Here is a 20,820-nt window from a genome sequence, read left to right as displayed (position 1 = left end):
CATATCGAGTGACTTTTGCACAAAGAGATTCCAATACTTAGACTCCCCAGAGTAGTTCCTGAGTAGCTGACAAGCCAGCAACAGTACAAAAAGGTGGTGAGAGAGTGAAAAGTTTGTTGTGGCCTTGTAATACTTTCAGATTTCAGTGGAAGTATTTCCTAGCCTCCTTGTGCATTGCATAATAGTATAATATTAAAAATCTATTGCCAGGGCCAGAGATATAGCTCAAAGGGATGAACGCATGGTGTAATATAAATCCCCACACTGCTGGGATTGACCCCGAGTATAGAACTGGGAATAGCTCCTAAAGCACTTCTTTCTGGGTATAGTCCTCAAACCAAACAAGAACATAACAGAAAATGACCCCAAATTAATCCATGTATACCATACAAATCACTGATAGCATTAATATCTTCAAAGTATGTTAGGAGGTAAGAAATTTTAAATTCTTAAATGTGAATATTGTTTCATTGGAATAAAAGTATGTTGGGACTAACCCTTCTTGTCAACTGTATGTTTTTGCTGAGGCAGGTTGATTGATTGCTAAAGCTGTTGGATTTTTAAAGCTGTTGTTCTACTGGTGATGGAGTAGTATTGGAATATGTACAAGGGCAACCATCATTAATATTGTAGGGGCTGGTGTGATAGCATAGCACATAAGGCATTTGCCTTGCAGGCCAACCTGGGTTCCATTCCCTGCACTGCATATGGTCCCCAAGCCTGCCAGGAGTGATTTCTGACCACTATGGGGTGTGGCCCATATCTACCAATTGTAATTCACAGTACCTCAATTAAAATATGTTAAAAAAACAGAATTTCCTCATTCCTTCCAAAACATTCCCTCCTTCACATGACATTAAACGCAATGTATCCTTTTCAGCATTTTAGGCCCCATACTAGGCTGTTGCCATCAATATTTATAGGCTTGTTGTTCAACTCTTATCTTATTATTTACTATAAAGACTAGAAATTCAAATCCTAGAGTAGAGCCAAAAATGTTTTACATAAAAATGCCCCATTTTAACATGAGGAAATTTCAGAGACAACTTTATGTCTCCAGAAATTAAAAAAGCAATGATCAAGAAGACCATCAGTAATTTGGAGCACTTCAGCAACACTTGTCTTGTTCCTCTGACTGCGTATGTACTCTTTCTCAAATAAAACATTTGATTTCTGGGGTTTTATCTCCCTAGATATGTTTGTACACAATGTCATTTGGTAAAGATTATTATTTCTTTAATGACACAAGTTTAAGCCCAGATTTCTGGCACTAAATCAGAAAATAATTCAACTTTTTCCTACTTACTGTGGGCAGTTTTACTACAGAGGGATATAATTTAATGATCAAGATAAACTAGACAAAAGGACATTGATTTAGTGTGTTCCAAGTAGACAGTAAAGTGAAACCTTATGGATCTTTGTTCTAACAATATTTGCTTCTTTCTGAATTTGGTAAGTAAAAGTTTTAGGAGTAATTAGGTTGGTCTTCCATGGCCTAGTTTCCAAGCTTTGTTTGGGGAACCCTAACAAACTCATTATTTACTTACTTTACCTTGTTACTTACTTCAAGATTCTTTATAGATACATTTGTGTTCTGGAACCATGTTTTAAATGAAAACTGTTTTACATTTGACTTGGTATTTTGTAGCACACCTTTCATCTCATGGCAATGGGCTTATGGCTTATTTTTAAAATATTTAAATATTATTCTATTGATAGTGATAATTATATAATGCCAATATAATGGTAATATTATATACTTTTTTCAGCTCAGTAGATATTTAGCATTTTAAATATTTTTTATTTTCAGCATTTAAAACACCACCAACCAAAGGTTTCAACCAAATAAGTTTTTAGCCAAACTATCATGGAGAAAACTTGATCAGATTTTATCTGTTATTATACTGTTATTACTACAACTGTAATAATTAAAGATCTTTATCTAGATTAGGAGAGGAGACATTAAAAGCACAAGGTTTGAATTTGGGCAACTTTTCTTCCTATTTTCATATTCTGACTCTTCACTTAAGTCATAGTGCTTCTATGTAATGCAATGACTGGACAAAATGCATGAAGACTAAATATAATGAATTAACACAAGGAAAAACAAGTATTTTCCTTAGAAAAACTTATATCAATAAAAGTATCCATCCTGGGGCCGGGTGGTGGCACTAGAGGTAAGGTGCCTGCCTTGCCTGCGCTAGCCTTGGACGGACCGCGGTTCGATCCCCCGGCATCCCATATGGTCCCCCAAGCCAGGAGCAACTTCTGAGCGCATAGCCAGGAGTAACCCCTGAGCGTTACCGGGTGTGGCCCAAAAAACCAAAAAAAAAAAAATATCCATCCTATTCATGGATATTTATGATTTTTTAAATTTAAATGAAATACTGGGACTACTGCTTTTTGCACCCAGTTGTTTATCCAGGCAGTTCAAAGGAGTGACACCTTAATGGAAGACATCTGATTGAAACCTACAGAAATTTTCGTCAGGGAAAAAATCTGGAAAGATTATGGTGAGCCTCAGTTACTGAAGCGTACTATATATTTCTGTGCTCTGTGATTTTTTTTAAACCTGTGAGATGTGACATGATTTTTTTCTTGGCCTTCAAGGTCATCACAAAACTTGAAGAAAATCAAAAATAAAATCATACCGAAGAAGAAGGGGCCAAGAGGAGTTTGGGCACCCATTTTACAAGACTGCATTGGTTTAAAATAACTTTAAAATAACTTACAATGAAAGGGTCAGTTAAGAAGGGCACTGCTTAAAATTTAAGCAGGCAGTAATGGAAACCGACAGACCTCAAACAATTTCAGTCTTTCATGGCTGAGTGAATACACAATGACAGCACTATGGGGACAAGCTAGCTTACCACTGCAGGACCTTGGCTATGGCTTCATAGGCTTTGCTCTGACTGAGATTATCTTGGAGATCTGCTGAGATTCTACAGAAATTGTTCAGGGCCTATCAAGGAAGAGAGAGACATATTAAAAACCAAACTTGGCCAGATACATGGATGTTTTGCTTAATACTCTAAAAGATGGAAATTAATCATCGTTTTTTTAATGTCTCTATAAAATTTTTTTGGCTCATTAAAAATCATGGTAGTTTGTTTTATTTGTATCTATAGTACAATTCATTTTACAGACATCTCTTGAAGTCAGGACTGCTAGGTCTTCCTTTTGTATACATAATTCTTTTTCCCACACTATCCAAAAAGTCTTCCAATTTATAGAACTTAGGTGTGAATAAATAATTGAATGCTTTGCAACATTATTTTAAAATATAGGATGATTACCTAAGGTAATATAGAGCAGCTGATGATATTCTATGATGGGAGCTTAAATATCACTTTTCTTTCTATAAATAGCTGCTTGAAAAATGGGAATTTAGGTGCCAGGTAATTTTGAAATTGATCATTTTATTAGCTGCATAGCTCACAGTTTGCACACATATTCAGCATACACTAAAAATATTTCTTACAAATGTATTTCATTACCAACAATCTTTTCTATAATCAAAAGATTACCACTGCCACAACCAGACGTATGATCGTAATTTAATTTAACTGACATCATCTGGGGGGGATGATTTTCCCTTTTTATTCTTTTTTTTCCCCTTTTAATGCTAGCAGGAGGAAAACACATAGTCCAAATTCCCACTCTTTCTTCTTCTGTCGTTGTTACTTGATCCAGCCTATTACCCACATAAGGACATAAGAACTCTCCAAGGACCTCAACAGAAATCCTTTTTGCACATTTTCTAAGACAGAATTAGTGAAAGTCACTTGATTGCTTTGTTGTGAGCAAGCTTGGGTGAGGGAAAACAGAGTTACCCCAATGGTGGCTGCCGTAAGGAGGCAGCACTGAGGGTCTGCACAGGGGTGGTTGGGCCAAAAGATGAAGACTGGTCTGTGCCCTCACTGCATTCACACTTGGCTAGTGAGACTTACGAGCGTTTGACGAGGGGTATCTTGAGATCACACTGATACATTCTGACCCTGGATCTTCATTCCTCACTACCCATTAATGTTCACAATTTTGCCACTTGTTTCTGAGGCTCTCTGTGAGCCCTTTATAAATGTGAAGATATTCTTTCTTTGCACTCTACCTAGTATTGTTGGCAGCATCTAAATGAAGTTGATAGAATTTGACATTGACCTTATTTTGATCTTGGGTCACACTGGGTGGTACTCAGGAGCTACTCCTGTATCAGTGCTCAGGGGTTATTTCTGATGGTGTTTGAGGAACCATGGAGTATCTTGGGGGGAAAATCCTGAAATCCTTTGGCATCTGCACTTTTGGAACACCTACTCTCCTACTTTGTGTATTTGTTTCTTGACCCTCCACCCCCAGGAAATTTCCTCAGCTATATGTGAGATGAACAATAGTTGATTAAATGAATTTATATTTAGAGATAAATGGCTCTGAGATCATTAACCCTGAAGCAGCTGCAGTTTAAAAAAAAAAAGGCTGCTTGCTAGCCACAATCGTTTTTCCTGTATGGAGTTTTATGTTATCTAGCAAAGTGAAATGAAATAATTCCTGGTAATATGTGGGGTAGGATAAATTGGGGCAAAGGATATCTTTAAAAGCTAGCCTTCTCTTAAAGTCTGACCTTCTGAATGCTTCCTTAAGCAAGGGACTCACTTTTTTTTTAAATGCTCTCTTCTTGTTTACTTGTGCAACTTTGCATTTTCTAGTTTTATGTCCTTTTTATAAGTTTTTTTTTTCCTTTTTGGGACACACCCAGCAGCGCTCAGGGGCTACTCCTGGCTCTAAGCTCAGAAATTGCTCCTGGCAGGCTCAGGGGACCATATGGGATGCCGGGATTCAAACCACCGTTCTTTTGCATGCAAGGCAAATGTCTTACCTCCATGCTATCTCTCTGGCCCCTTCTATAGTGTTCTTGATCACAGTAGCATAGAAGAGATGAAAAATGTTAAAGGACTATGTACAGCCTCCTTTGAGGCTTCTGTAAGCCACTAAAAAGTAACTCCATGTGATTTTCTTTCCTTCTATGGTTGCCCTTCAGATTATTTGATCTTCTAAGGGTTTGTTTTCATTAGATATTGTATAAAGCCACTTCAGTTGTTTCTGCACTGGAGAGATTATCCAGTATTTGTCTTTGTCTTTCTGTCTCACTTTCCTTTGCTATGACTACTCAGTAACACAATGTGGCAATAGGCAAGGTTTCATCTCTCTCATGTGTCTCTATACACTCAAATTCTTTATCCACTCATATTGGATACACACTTAGGGTTGTTTCTGGAACTTGGCTTTTTACATAGTCCTGTAATGAACATAGATGTGCTGATTACTTTTCAAATGAACGACTTCATGTTCTTTAGATAGATATTAGGAGTGAAGTTGCTATACCCACATAATAGCTCTGATTTTATATTTTTTAGTTACTGTAATTTATACTTTTACAACATATCAATGATAGTGTTTCATAAATACAACATTCCTGCTCCCCCCCAGTGTTTGTCTACCTCAATTAACTATGGGTATTCCTCCTCCCTTATCCACACATCTCACTGCATGTTAGTTCAGCTCCATAGAACAGTTCTTAGAGGTCTGTTGCCTTGACTTCTTGTTATTCCCTACTGCATTTCTTTATACCCTACATATGAGATTCCTACATATGGGATCACTCAAAATCTCTTTCTTTCACCTCCCAGTTCCATCTTACATAGAAGCAAATTTTACGATTTTGTTTTTATTTTATTCCACAATTTTTAAATCCTGTTACCTGTGCTTGAATATTAGAGCTATTTCCAAATTTTGGCTACTATGAATTATGATAAACTTAGGAGTGAAAATAAAATGTCTTCTCTAATTACAGTTTTGTGGCTCTTGAGGTGGATTCCCAGAGTGGATTTGCTGAGTCAGATGAAAGCTTAAGTTTTTGTTTCTGAGAAGTGTTAATGTTGTTAGGCCAGTGAACATTCCCACCAGCAATAGATGATGGTTTCCTTTTGCCTACACTCATATCACTTTTGAATATTTTCTTGTTTATATTTACAAGTGCTTTACATATCTTAGATAATGAGCCTTTGTCAAAAAAATGATGGTCAAAAGTTCTCTCCAAGTCTGTGGGGTGTCTTTTCATTCTGGTCATTATATATTTTGCAGTGTAGAAGTTTGTAAGTTTGATGCAGTGCCCTTTATTTATCTTTGCTTTGCTTGTTTGGCCAATGGCAACTAACTTTTGACAAAGAAATGAAGAGTATGAAGTACAAGGAAAACATCTTTAGCAAATGTGCTGGAAAAACTGGTCAATTATATTAGAAAAAAAGAGTGAACTCAGATTTTTTTTCTCACACCATTCATTAAAGTTAATTGAAAATGGATTAAAGACTTTTATATCAGACCTGAATTCATAAGGTAAACTGAGAAAACTATAGATAAAATCCTTCATGCAGCAAATCCAGAGGCACCTTTGATGATTCTTTGCAAAAAATGCAAAGACAAACAAAGAAGATGACAAGAGCTAATTTTGTATCTATCACTTTGACTGACTTCACTTGGCATGCTATCTGCTAGTATACAGATACAACCATATTGCGATTTTGTTACAACCATATTGCGATTTTGTTCCTTCTTGGAGTTTCAGAGTTTCCCATTATATATGTATTTTTGGTACTTTGCTAATAAGTATATATATAGCAATATTTATATAGTATATATAGCAATATATACCTTGATATAATGAGACTTGATCCTTTAAACTGAGTTTGAAGGAGTAGAGTTGAAAAGGTGGAGCACTGGAGTCTTTGGGGAGGGAAGTGGGTACACTGGTGATGGGAATGGTCAACTTACAACATTACATGCATTAATAATTTTGGGAATCATAGAATCTACAGCAATAAGATCTTCTCAAAAATGAGACCACATCTTATTATTTTGTGGGCAAACCTTCTACTATTCTTTAGAGGCCGGAGCACTTTAAGTTCCCAATAAGTGTGATAAGAGTTTTGTTTTTCTTGCATTCCCACCAATACTCTTTTCTCTTTGATATAGGACACTCATAGCTGTGGGTGTTCCTCTGCATTTTAAAGGGTGGTAGGAATTGAGTCAGCAGTGAAGGTGGTGGCATGAACACAATGAGTGACACAATAAAAACAGCTAGCTTTCTGGGATCATAGAGACAACCATGTCTCATAGAAAGATGAGCTTTAATTTTTACACATAGAGACCTTGGAAACTGGACTAAGTAATCAGCATTTCAATGGATGCTTTTAAGTGACAGACAAATGTGCAAGTTACAAGTTACCCCTCCAAATCCCATCACTTTTATGACAAAGAAAGAATTTGATTTGGGGATAGAGCTGGAGTGTTAGTACAGTGAGTAGGATGCTTGCTTTGCATATGACCCACTTGGACTCAATCCTCGGCATCCCATATGGTCTCCTGAGCTTGCCAGGAGTGATTCCTGAGTGAGAGTCATGAATAACCCTGACACCACCAAGTGGAAGGAAGAATTTGACTTGGGTTTGGGAGATAAAACAGTCCATTCCTTTATACCCTGTTACTCTCCTGTGTAAAGTAGACTTTGCCATACCTTCTTTTTTATTTTTGCTTTTGTTTTTGGGCCACACTGGTGATGCTCAGGGGTTACTTCTGGCTGTGTGCTCAGATATAGCTCCTGGCTTGGGAAATAGCTGTCTGTCCTAGGCTAGCGCGCATGAGGCAGACTACCTTACAACTAGTGCCACTGTTCCGGCCCTGCCATACATTCATTTTATTCATAGCTTTTGTTTCTACTTTCAGGCTGTTCCATGTGCATTGTTAAAACCTGCCACATTCAAGATGGTGCCAATACTCCTTTCTCCGACTGCCTGTTCACTACTCAAAATACTTTGAAAAGCAGTTCTATTGCCTAGGAAAGAAGGGATAACTAGGGAAAAGAAGGGCAAAACTTGTCTTTTCCCATTGGCATAAACTGACCTGAAGTTTAAAGGAGCTTCCACAATCTGTTTGGTGAATCTACCATTCTGTAAGAAAATTACTCATAGATACCACCATATAAAATAGGTTTGAATATGTGGTTTATTTGGCATAAGAATTTTATAGTTTTGGAACCAGAGTAATAGTACAGTAGGGTAGGGTATTTCTCTTGCACCAGGCCAACTCAGACTCGATCACTGGCATATCATATGGTCCTTCCAGGAGTGAATTCTAAGTGCAGAGCCAGGAGTAACCCCTGAGCAATTGCAAATAATTGCTCCCCAAATAAAAATAAATTATAATTTTTTAAAAAATGCCATTGAACTTTATTTTATTTTATTTTTGGTTTTTGGGTCACACCCGACAGCGCTCAGGGGTCACTCATGGCTCCATGCTCAGAAATCGCTCCCGGCAGGCTCAGGGGACCATATGGGATGCCAGAACTCGAACCACCGACCTTTTGCATGAGGCAAACATCCTACCTCCATGCTATTTCTCCAGCCCTGAACTTTATATTTTTAATATTTTTATTTAAACACCACGATTACAAACATGATTGTAGTTGAGTTTCAGTTATAAAAAGAACACCCCCCTTTACCAGTGCAACATTCCTATCACCAATATCCCTCATATTCCTCCTCTCTATCCCCTGCCTGTATTTGAGACAGGCATTTTACTTCTCTTACTCATTAACATTGTCATGGTAGTTGTTAGTGTAGTTATTTAAAACAATATGGAGATTCCTCAAAAAAATGGAAATATGATCCAGCTATACCACTCCTAAGGATCTATCCTAGGAACACAAAAATGCAATACAAAAATCCCTTCCTTACATCTATATTTATTGCAGTGCTATTTACAATAGCTAGACTGGAAAAAAAATCATTAAACTTTAAATCTCATGTTTTCTGAGAATTTTAGGCATTTTCCTTCTATATTTTTATCCCATTCACTACTCCCCTTCCCCTTTTTTATGAATTAATGTTTGAAATCAGTAAATCTTTATTAAAGCACCAGGATTACAATCATGTTTGTAGTTGGTTTCAGTCATAAACAGAATATCCTCCTTCAACAGTAGGGCTTTCTATCCCAGGACATAGACCAGGTTACCAAATCTACCCTTGGGTGATCACAGTGTCTCCACAAGCTATTGGCTTTTGAATTATACAGGTCAATCACTGAATGACACATATCAGGTGTCTTAATCCCTCTGATTCCCTTTCCTTAGTGAAATCAATTGAGATGTGTTGCAAGTCTGCAAGTCAGTCCTTGATGGGGTTGACTGATGGAAGGATAGAGGATGAGGTCTTTTCCCTCCAGCTCGGAGCACGCATCTGCCACCCTGTTCAGCCAGCGGTCCTGAGGTGAAGTGGCATGTAAAAGGCTAGCAGACAGTCAGGCTTGTGAAAATTTAGCTTTATTCGGAGGACAAGACTGAAGCCCAAAGCCTCAGCACCAGTTCTAGCCAAAAGCCCCCCACCTTCCACAGACCCTTGCTTTTATCTCCCAGAATCAGGTACCACCCAATGGTGGGATCAGATACCACCCAATGGTGGGAGCAGAATCAGGTACCATCCTAGGGTGGGAGCAGAATGCCAGGTCACACCCTAGGGTAGGGCACAATCACCGATCAGGGTAGGGTCAGTAACATAATAATCCCATTGAAATGTTTACATACACAACAGAGATGAATCAAGTCTACCTTAAAGAGATGTTTCAAGGTTCCTTAATATGAGAAAGTTAATGGTACCTACTAAGGACTCGAGTGACAAGGGTGCTCAATTTTTCCAAGTAAATTTTCCAATTAATTTTTTTTCTAATTCAGAGTTCTGAAATGGGGAAGATTTTGCTCTCTGTGGCTTTGTGGCAATGTCTGGAGGCATTTGAGGTTGTCAGAATTGCTAAAGGAGTCTAGTGTAAAGAAGTCAGAAATGCTGCTAAAGTACCCCCCACCCCCATGCACTGAACAGCACACACACACACACACACACACACACACACACACTCACACACACACACACAAGAATCACTCAAGTGCCCAATCTGAACAGTACTATGGAGAAACCCTCATGTAGCCTTGACTTGAACAGTTTTCAGTTTGGAAAACTGGAACATAACTACTCAGTTGTGTGAGTTATGTGGCAAACTCAAATTAGTTAAATTGAAACAAAATGTGTAGCTGCCATCTACAAGTCAAGGATGTAGTCCCAGGGACAGCACAAAAGTAGTCCATTGCTTTTTCATAAGATAATGCTTGCAATATCCCCAAGAAGATTGTTTTCCTTCTTCAAAGCCCCTAACCTAGAAAGCCACCCAGGATTATCTGAATGAAGTGAGAATAAAAACTGAATAGCTGAGCAACTTTGGAACATTTTATGTCTGGTGTAATCTTCAAGTTGGAAAGTTCCAGAAGAGTTTAAGTAAATATGCGTGGATCAGGAAAAACAGTAAAAACGAAAACAAAAAACATTTGGAGTGTACCTATTAGATATCCCAGGAAGTAAGAAAGCTAGGCATCTGTTACCTAAGATACAAGGTTGGCCTCAGTTTTTCCTTGCTCAAAACAAAAAGGCAACACAGCTAATGTTTTGTGATTCAGTCCTTCTCCAAACTCTAAATTTTGTCATTGAATAAGAAAAGTAACATGCATTGATCAATATACATGAAGGGATGGGGGGCAATATCACAGAGATTTATTATTGTGCACTAAGTAATGTATAAATTGTTTGTTAAATCAAGTTTGCCATTGTGAGCTTGAAATCACTGTCAGATCTTATTGGAAATATATTTATTCTGATTTCTGGCAATCTGACCCCCTTTAGCCATTTCACAGTTGGTGAGCATAAAGGATGTTTCTGCCTCATTTGCAATGTCTGAACATGATTCAGACAATCAACTGCAACATTAGTCAAAAGGATCAGTGGCTAACAATTTCTGACAAGCGCTGCAGTGACAGGCTAAGGACCAGCCTGGGCAGCAACAGCTCTCTGAGCATTTGACTGGAGCCAGCAATAGGTAAGGGTGGGTGATAAAAATAGGGAAGTGACCTGGTCTCACATCACTTACAGGCTTTTAGACACTCTCTGCAGAGGGCCAGCAGCTGACAAACATGCAAGTCAGCAATCCTTTCTTACAAAGTCCTTCTGTTGCATGAGCCCTGAGAACAGTCAAGAGTGTCAGTCTGAAAGCTACAATACACAAAAGAAGTTAAGCACGACAGTGACAAAAGCATGAAAGACTTGAAACCATTTTTCTGCGTTCTACTGAAATTTATAATCTTAAATTAGGAATAATCTAGTATTGGTATTATTAGTGATTATTTGGAAATATGTATTTCAAAACATATTACTGCCTAAAATAAATAATCTATCATTTAGATCAGTTGTTCTCAAATTGGGTGATATTGCCTTTTCTCTGGGGGGGGGGATTTACTGGAATAATGGGAGAGGAGTAGTTGTTTTAATTGCAGTGGGAGGGGCACATTTTCACATATAGAAAGTAGGTTTTCAGGGGGGATGCTGAGTTTTGTTTTGCCTTTTTTTTCCTGCTAAGCAGGGTAATATATGAAGTAAGTTTGGTTATCTCTGATTTAGATGATCCATTGCAGTGGTTTAAAGTGAAGATTGCATCTTCTGTAATGAAGAGGACTGAATATTAAGACAGGAGTCCTGTATTCTCCTCAGCCAGGAGCTCAGTGTGTGTGTGACCTTGGAAAGGATCCCTGAGTATCAGACAATCTGACCCCCGTAGCCATTTCAAAATTACCTGAAGTATCACTTTTCAAGTGTGGAAGGTGATTTGATGAGGCAGGACTTAGCGATCTACAATTCCCCTTCCCAAAAGTATTTGACGTTGACATACTTAGTACTTTCAGATTAGGTCTAATTGTTTTCAGTACATTTTCTTTGTCTGATACCTTTATTTTAACTAATTTATCTCTTTATTTTGTGGTACAGGGGATCTCACAATGTGATCTACCACTAAGTGATGTGATCTGTCACGAAGTCATGTCCCCTGGCCCAAAGTTACTTTCCTTTTTGCTTTTTTGATGATTGGGCCACACCCAACATGCTGAAGGGTTATTCCTTGCTCTGTGCTTAGGAATTACTCCTGGTGGGTTTCAGGGGGAACATTTGGACTTCTGGGGATTAACCCTGAATTGGTCACAAGCAAGGCAAGCACCAAACTGCTAGACCCTGCTAGACTCTGGCCCTGTTACTTAAAAAAAAATCTTTCTGAAAAAGAGAAACAGCAGGGATTGGCAAAAATACAAATAAGGAGGGTGCTTGCCTTGCTCGTGCCTGACCTAGGTCTATCCCTGGTACTCCATAGGGCCTCCTGAACCTTGACCAGGATTGATCCCTGAGCACAGAGCTAGGAGGAAGGCCTGGGCTTATATAACTGGGTATGGCCCAAAACAAAAAAAATTAAATTAAATTAAATTAAAAAGAAAGAAAGAAAATGAGAAATGTTTAATTTAATTTAATTTAATGGAAGCTTCATTTTAATGCTTCTGTTAAAAAATCTTGCATCTCTTGAGTCTGGAGCAGTAGTGCAAACAATAAGGTGTCTACCTTGCCCATACTAGCTTAGGATGGAGCATGGTTCGATTCTGGGCATCCTATATGGTTCCCTAAGCCAGGAGTGATTTCTGAGCACATAGCCAGGAGTAACCCCTGAGAATCACCAGGTGTGATAAAAAAAACAAACAAAAATCTTGCATCTCTTAAAGAAAAGTTTTTTTTTTGAAATTGTCTCTGTTGACTGGCACACATCACAAAGAGCAAGAACAATCAATGCTGGCGGGGATGTGGAGAGAAAGGAACTCCTATTTATTGTTGGTGGAAATGCTGACTAGTACAGCCTTTATGGAAAACAATATGGAGATTCCTCAAAAAAATGGAAATTGAGCTCCCACATGATCCAGCTATATCCCTCCCAGGGATATATCCTAGGAACATAAAAATACAATTAAAGATTCTCTTCCTTACACCTATATTCATTGCAGCGTTATTTACAATAGTCAAACTCTGGAAACAACCAAGATGCCCTTCAACAGACGAATGGCTAAAGAAACTGTGGTACATATACACAGTGGAATATTATGCAGCTGTCAGGAGAGATGAAGTCATGAAATTTTCCTATACATGGATGTACATGGAGTCTATTATGCTGAGTGAAATAAGTCAGAGGGAGTGAGATAGAAAAAATGAATAACATTATTGTAATAAGGCCAGAGACATTAGAGCTTAAGGGCCAAAAGGACTGGCTCACAATATGAAGCTCATCACAAAGAGTAGTGAATACTGTTAGGGAATTAACTATATTAACTATATAGTATACTATATATATAGTAACTATACTAACTATACTAGCTAGAATGACAATGTTAATGAGTGAGAGAAGTACGTAAAATGCCTGTCTCAAATACAGGCAGGGGTGGGGGATGAGTGAGGGGGTGCTGGTGGTGGGAAGTTTGCACTGGTGAAAGGGGGTGTTCTTTTTATGACTAAAACCCAACTACAGTTATGCTTGTAAATATGGTGCTTAAATAAAAATTTTATATATTAAAGAAAAAGAAATGGTCTCTGTTGAGGAAGAAATTGAAATGAGGAGAGATTTGGATCAAATGACACAGTGACTGACTGTTATACATGTAAGGATTAGTGTTCGTCTTTTAAAGTCTGCAGTTGTTAAGCAGTTAATTAACATTCTAGGTTATCCTTAAATTTTAAAAACTGAGAATTGATAATTTCTCCACTGTTAGAAATTCATAGTACTGGCTATTGTGAATAGTGCTGCAATAAATATAGGTGTGAGGAAGGGATTTTTGTATTGTATTCTTGTGTTCCTAGGGTACATCCCTAGGTGTGGAATAGCTGGGTTGAATGGAAGCTCAATTTCCAATTTTTGGAGGAATCTCCATATTGCTTTCCATAGAAGCCAGACTCAGGAAACAACCAAGATGCCCTTCAACAGATAAATGGCTAAAGAAACTGTGGTACATATACACAATGAAATATTATGAAGCTGTCAGGAGAGATGAAGTCATGAAATTTTCCTATACATGGATGTACATGGAATCTATCATGCTGAGTGAAATAAGTCAGAGGGAGAGAGATAGGCACAGAATAGTATCACTCATCTATGGTTTTTTAAGAAAAATAACAGTCATTTTTGCAACAATCCTCAGAGACAATGAGAGGAGGGCTGGAACTTTCAGCTCACTTCAAGAAGCTCACCACAAAGAGTGGTGAGAGCAGTTATAGAAATAACTACACTGAGAACTACCATAACCATGTGAATGAATGAGGGAACTGGAAAGCCTGTCTACAGTACAAGTGGGGGTGGGGTGGGATGGAGGAAGATTTGGGACATTGGTGGTGGGAGGAACATTGCACTTGTGAAGGGGGTGTTCTTTACATGACTGAAACCTAATCACAATCATATTTTTAATCAAGATGTTTAAATAAAGATATTAATAAAAAATAAAATAATAAAAAAGAAATTCTAGCACTTTCAAAAGTTTAAAAAAATACCCCCAAAATCTTCTTTCACCTAAAATTCTTTGCACATCCAACATACAAATGATATAACCCCAAACTAATAAAATACGATTGCACTTTCACTCAGAAATAACTTCTCTTTTTTTTTTTTTTTGGTTTTTGGGCCACACCCATTTGACGCTCAGGGGTTACTCCTGGCTATGCGCTCAGAAATCGCCCCTGGCTTGGGGGGATCATATGGGACGCCGGGGGATCGAACCGCGGTCCTTCCTTGGCTAGCGCTTGCAAGGCAGACACCTTACCTCCAGCGCCACCTACCCGGCCCCAGAAATAACTTCTCAATAGTATTGAAAAATTCTGCTCACAATCGCTTTTTTCCAGATTGGTAATTATAGTTTTACATTATTTTTTACAAGAGTTATTAGTGAAGGATTTCTGTCCTCATTTTCTTTTTCCTTTTTTTGAATTTTGGGCCACATCCAGTGATGCCCAGGCGTTACTCCTGGCTTTGACCTTAGAAATTGCTCCTGACAGGCTTGAGGGACCACATGGGATACTGGAGATTGGACCTGGGTTATTCCCAGGTCAGCTGCGTGCAAGGCAAATGCACTACGGCTGTGGTATCACTCCAGCCCCGTAGATTGTTATTTTTTATGCTGTAAATCAGAAAGCATGGAAATATTTATCTGTACAGTCCAAACATAGAGTGACTTATATTTATAGCTCCTTGAAAAGAAAATTTCTGTGTCCTTAACCTTCTGCTAGGAGAATCCCGTGGAGAGCTTTGTTTTATTTCCTGCTAGGAGGCTCTTGACCAAAGACGGCCCTATAATCTATTAAGGACTTGATATAAGAAGTTCTGTGTAATGGAAAATCACAGGGACCAGTTAACACAGTTATGCTTTCTCCCAATGTTCAGCCCCATCTAGCGCTTGGTAATGGCGGGTAGAAGGGAGACAGAGCTCAAAGATAAATGAACACCCAGAGTGGAAGAATCCTAGCCGTTTGCCTCATGAATCTTTACAATCTGTTCCTTTATTTGAGAGATTTGAATGAAACTCTTTCTTCCACCAAAGGAATCAAATAGATATGCTGAGCAATGAAAGGCTCTCTCGAGTTAAAGTGGCAAGAAAATCACCTGAAGTCTTTTTGTGTTTACAAGTGAGAGACAGTAGAGTTTGACTCTTTCTATAGCAAGAGCTACAGGCACATGGACACAAGTTATATGATATAATATAGAATTATCAGAAATTTCACTTATCAGAAAAGCTTTAAGAGAAAACAAGTTTGACTACAACCGTTAAACTAAGAAAACTTAAAGTTCCCTTGATTTTGTCCATCAGAGGATGAAAAATGTGACCAATGGTTTTACAATATCATGGACACCATGAGCTTTAAATGGAGTCTAAAGAGGGTGGAGGCATATGGGATTAATGAGGCCCAGTCAAATCTAATTACACCCAACATTGCTGTCATTCACTTGGCCAGAGAAGCCATGTCAACATGCAAACACTACTGGAATTAGCAGCACTAGGAACCTCCCTGTGGTGACCTTCACTTCTCACCCTGTGTTTACTACATACAAAAACACACATACACACTTGCACCTTTGAACTACTCAACACTGACCATAGTACTATAGGAACCTACATATTAATATCTATCTCTTCAACTCAAGTTGAACAAAGATCTTCACTGTGCTCTAATTCCCAGTCTTATGTCCATGTTGAATATTGATGAATTAATATTATATAGAGCCCCTTGGAAACTTCCGGATAATAAAGCAGCTGCAGAAACATTAATGGGATTTTATTCTCAAAGAGATGTAAGCCAAGCCACAAAAAATCTTGGGCATACCAACCTTGCTGAAAACTGGGGAATTCTTGGGAGGAGTGAGATAAGTTCAAGTTCTACTGAAGCCCACAACCCACAATCACCACCACACCAGGCCCAACTTCAAATCTTTACCATTGACCTCTGCAGAGATGCCTCAGCTGCCCAAACTCCAAGTATGCCAGTATAGCGGCTGAGATCTCCATGACTTTGTTGAGTGAATGTGGACAGCCACCCCTCACATTTTCTTCCATTGATAAAAAAGGGTTTTTATTTTTCAAATTTTTTAATTGAGATCATTGTGAGTTAAAGTATTTCACAGTTGCATTTCAAGCATTTAATGACAATTAATTCAGGCCATTCTCACCACCAGTGTTGACCTCCTTCCACCATAGTTTCCCGCATGCATCCTATACCTCTATCATAGCTCTCTGAACTACTAGTTCAACAGGTCCATTTTATGATTTGGGTCTCTTCACTATTGACTTTAGCATGGGTATTTAGATCTGACTTCCTTTTTTTTTTACTCAGTGCTTCTGAGACCACTTAGCCCATGCACTGTGTCCATATTTTTTCTTTTCTCAGTTTATAGGAAGACATAGGAAGAAATGATTCAAGTTCTATGGTTCTACTAAAAAGGCGGAGCCCCTACCTAGAATATAAGCAAAATTTAAAGGATAAAAGGAAAAAGGGGGAGGGGTAGATGTGGCTTTTTTCCCATAGGTGCAGCAAAAGTTGGGGAAATTAAAAAGGAAATTCCATTGGCCAAAGAGATACAGGGTGTCTCCACCCATAAAGCATACTGTCAAAAGACCAACTATAGTCTCTGGGCATGTTGGTTATCCAACCCCAAGGTCTCTCTTTATGGTCCCAGAAAAAGTTCTGCTCAGTCATTGTTGTCAAAGTTGGTCTTCTGTAGTTAGAGATATTGGTTTTTGCATAGATTCTAGGATGAAGCCTAGGATAAAGTCTTTCTTTGTGGTTCCAGGACAAATTCTGCTTAGTCATGGTTGTTGTAGTCAGTATTGTGTACTTAGAAATCTTAGTTCTTGCACAGATCCTAGGAGAGAGTGTCTTCTGATTTCATCTCACCATTGGATGGTAGATCAAGTTGTTGCTGTTTCCTTGTTGTCAGGGTGTTTTATTGACCTAACCTGGAGCAGGTTGGCACCAGGGCAGCATTCGAACCTCACCCAGGGGGAGTTTAATATCTGGTGCTGGTGCCGAAAACTGTGCCTGTATCAATGTTGAGGTTCGGGGTTGGACATTTGATATTTGATCCATTGAGGCTTAAGTCAGTTTCCATGACAAATGTTCAAGGTGAAAGGCAACCCTGCACTATTAAATTTGAGTTCCTATCCCTATTAGATAACATCTAATATTTATTTAAAAATCAAATAGGTGGGCACATCTCCCCCTCAACACTTCTCCCTAGCACAGAGGAGACTAGAGAGCAATTTCTGAGCCTTTCCCATTCTGACAGCTATGCTGAGAGCACCACATCTCCTGCCCACAGATTTTACCAAGTAGGTTCTAACAACTTGTTTTTAGTGTAAGTAAAACTTGGCTGGTCCCTTTGGGGAACTGGAGATGGGGAGGAACCAAGCCAAGCCATCTGGGGGCTCTGCATCTCTTAGAAGCCCTTGCCTTCCCAGTCAAGCTCTGACCTGGCAATAAACAACAGTTCAGGACTCATCCCAGCCAGCAGGTCAGGAAAGGTCCTCAATAAGCTCTTTCAGATGTTCACATCCAATAATTTATCCATAATTGATGAAACAGGGAGGTCAGATGTAATGACTGTGAGGATTCCAGCAACAAATAAATGGTTATTGACCAAACAAGCCAAAGTGGTTATGCAGCACGGAGCAGAGATGGGCAGGCTGCTGTGCTGAGCAGAAGGGTTCAGGCAAGCTGTGAGGTGGGGCAGGGGGACCTCACAGACATGCCAGCAGATGGATTGACTGGGGGTGGCTGACATCCAAAAGCAGGAGCAGAGGCAGCAGTGGCCACGGTAAGGCAAGGACCTGGGTATAAGTACAAATGCAGAATGAGTGTGTGTGTGTGTGTGTGTGTGTGTGTGTGTGTGTGTGTTGGGGTGGTTTCACTGACCATGTGTCCTGTGATTCCCAGTGTGTCTGGGCATGATGTTCCATGGAAAGCTGCCTCTAATTCTAAGAGGCTGTTTCTAGGTGCCCCAACTCTCCCACTGAAAGGTCTTTTTTAAAATTTAATAATTTTGGGGGGGTTCACACCCGCTGATGCTCAGGGGTTCTCCTGGCTATATGCTCAGAAATCGCTCCTTGCTTTGGGGACCATATGGGACGCCGGGAGATCAAACCGAGGTTCGTCCTAGGCTAGCACTGGCAAGGAAGATGCCTTACTGCTCTGCACCACCACTCCAGCCCCTGGAAGAACATCTTTGAGCACACTCAATCTGGAGCATACATGTTCCCCTGCACTATGATATAGTAAAAAGGGTTTATTAAGAACAGGCAAGCAGTTTACAGAATACTTCCAGATTAGCTCAGCATGCAAAGATGTGAAACTGGGAAATGTTCTCAGAATGATTCATGATCTGTACCTGCTGCTTCCTAATCAAAATTACTGCAGGGCAGGAGAGGTAGTCAGGGGGTAAGGCACATGCTTTGCATAAGGTTGACCCTGGTTCAATCTCCTGGCACCACATGGATCACCCTCCAGCCTCCTGAGCACTGTCTGGCAGCACTTCCAGCCCCAGGAAAAGCAAATGCACTGCAATAAAGGATGGAAAAGGAGGGCGTTTTAACTTATTATCATCTTTAATAAGAGGAAACAAACACTGTATGCTATTCATTCAACCTAGGCAAAGAAAATAATAAATGCATTAATCGAGTATACTTTTATTGACTGAATAAAATTCCAGAGAGTCAAACATAAATAAGCAACAGAAAACCTCTACTTCTATTCCAGTGCAAAAAAAATGTTTTTTTTTTTAATAAAAACATCCCATAGTTTACTATGTAATATTATAAGATGAAGAATGGTAGAATGCAATGGTAGTTATTATTGCTATAGGTAGTCATAAAGAGGCTTGGGACAGATGTTTTAAATATTAATATTCCTAAAATCACTTAAATCAATTTAACACTCTTTAGTGGTTTATTTAGAAGTGTGATTTATTTGCTGTTTTATAACCAATGCCTTTGATCAGCACTGAAATAACGTATGAGCTGAAAATCAAAACAGCAAAAACAAATTGCTTGTAGATTCTTAGAATAAGCGTTCACTTACAGAGCACAGACTAGAAATTTAGTATTGAATTTGGTATCTTTTAAGGACTTCTCAATTATCAGAAAAAGGGAGAAACAAGATGCAGAAGGCAGAGCAGAGATGGTTTCTGTAAAACCTGGTGAGCAGCTCTGCATTCTGAGTCCATCATTCTCCCAGCAGGGACTCTTTCCTGTAGTAACTCCCACTTGCTTTAGTCCTCGCTCTACCCTCACAGAATCTAGCAATCACATGGCTTTGTGAAGTCAGAATCTGACCTTCATCTCAATACCTCAATTCAAGTGACTGGGTTCTTGCCAGGTCCCTGAGTTCAAATCCAGTCTGGGTCCCAGTCCTTGTCCTACTTGGACCCCCTATTCCTATAATGATGTGGTGTTTGTCACTTGCCAGTGGCAGTTACTGCCATTCATTGAACAAAGCAATATGTGTTCAGTGTTTATGTGCAGATCTTCTTCCTTTTGGGGGATCAATCTGGATGTTCCCATTGAATAAACATGAAAAGTAAAGTGCAGGGAGAGGGAGTCAGCCTAGACAGACATAGAGCTGGGGAGAAAGGATGGCAGCTAGCATGGTTGTAATGACCTTGATATTCATTCCTGCTGATTGCCCTGTTACCCTTCCCAGAACCTTGATCCTCTCAACTACATAGACACTCATGGTGGCCCAAAGCCTGATGTTGTCAGAGGTAGAGGAGTCTGGCCCATGGGTAATATATAGTTTGTGCAGTGGGCTCCACATTTAATAAATCTAGGAGCTTTTGTTAATAGTCATATGAGCTTATACTAAGTAAATCACTATGGCTTATTGTCTAATTTTACAGATAATTTGTATGGCTCTTAAATAATGTAATTATTCAAATCATCATTGATAGACAAAAGTCTAACTACACCCCTCTTAATGTCAACTTAAACTTGGTTACAGCTTCACCTTCTCCCAGCTACTATTTTTTTTCCTCCCATAGCCAAATTATAGTCAATATGGAGTGTATTTTGTTTTTCCTCTGCTTACAATGCCCATTTTTACTCAAGAAAATAAAGCCTTGATTTCTGATGTTCTACATGGCCTTCTGTGATTACCCTTTTCTCTCTGAAGCCAGTACTTATTACTCTGTCCCCTTTTGATTTTCTTCAGTCTTCTGGTCCCAACCTCTACACATTCTCCCACCTGAGGGTGTCGATAAATACCATTACTTCTGTCAAGGAGGTATGTCCCACACATATCTGCTTGAACAGTTGACTCTCTCATTGACCCCAATCTTCCTTCA

The 20,820-nt window shown here is 39.1% G+C and overlaps 1 protein-coding gene across 1 annotated transcript in view; it reads right to left on the bottom strand.

Annotated features, from left to right (window-relative positions):
• The window catches only part of TTC29 (tetratricopeptide repeat domain 29), a 215,425-nt gene that overhangs the window by 96,925 nt on the left and 97,680 nt on the right, over window positions 1-20,820 (bottom strand). The window contains exon 7 of the mRNA XM_049770083.1: window positions 2,871-2,962. Coding sequence (XP_049626040.1) covers window positions 2,871-2,962 — 92 coding nt within the window. The remainder of the gene's footprint in view (window positions 1-2,870; window positions 2,963-20,820) is intronic.

The sequence above is a fragment of the Suncus etruscus genome, chromosome 3 (genome assembly GCF_024139225.1).
Source record: "Suncus etruscus isolate mSunEtr1 chromosome 3, mSunEtr1.pri.cur, whole genome shotgun sequence".
Classification (NCBI taxonomy): domain Eukaryota; kingdom Metazoa; phylum Chordata; class Mammalia; order Eulipotyphla; family Soricidae; genus Suncus; species Suncus etruscus.
This window is presented reverse-complemented; position numbering and strand designations above follow the sequence as displayed.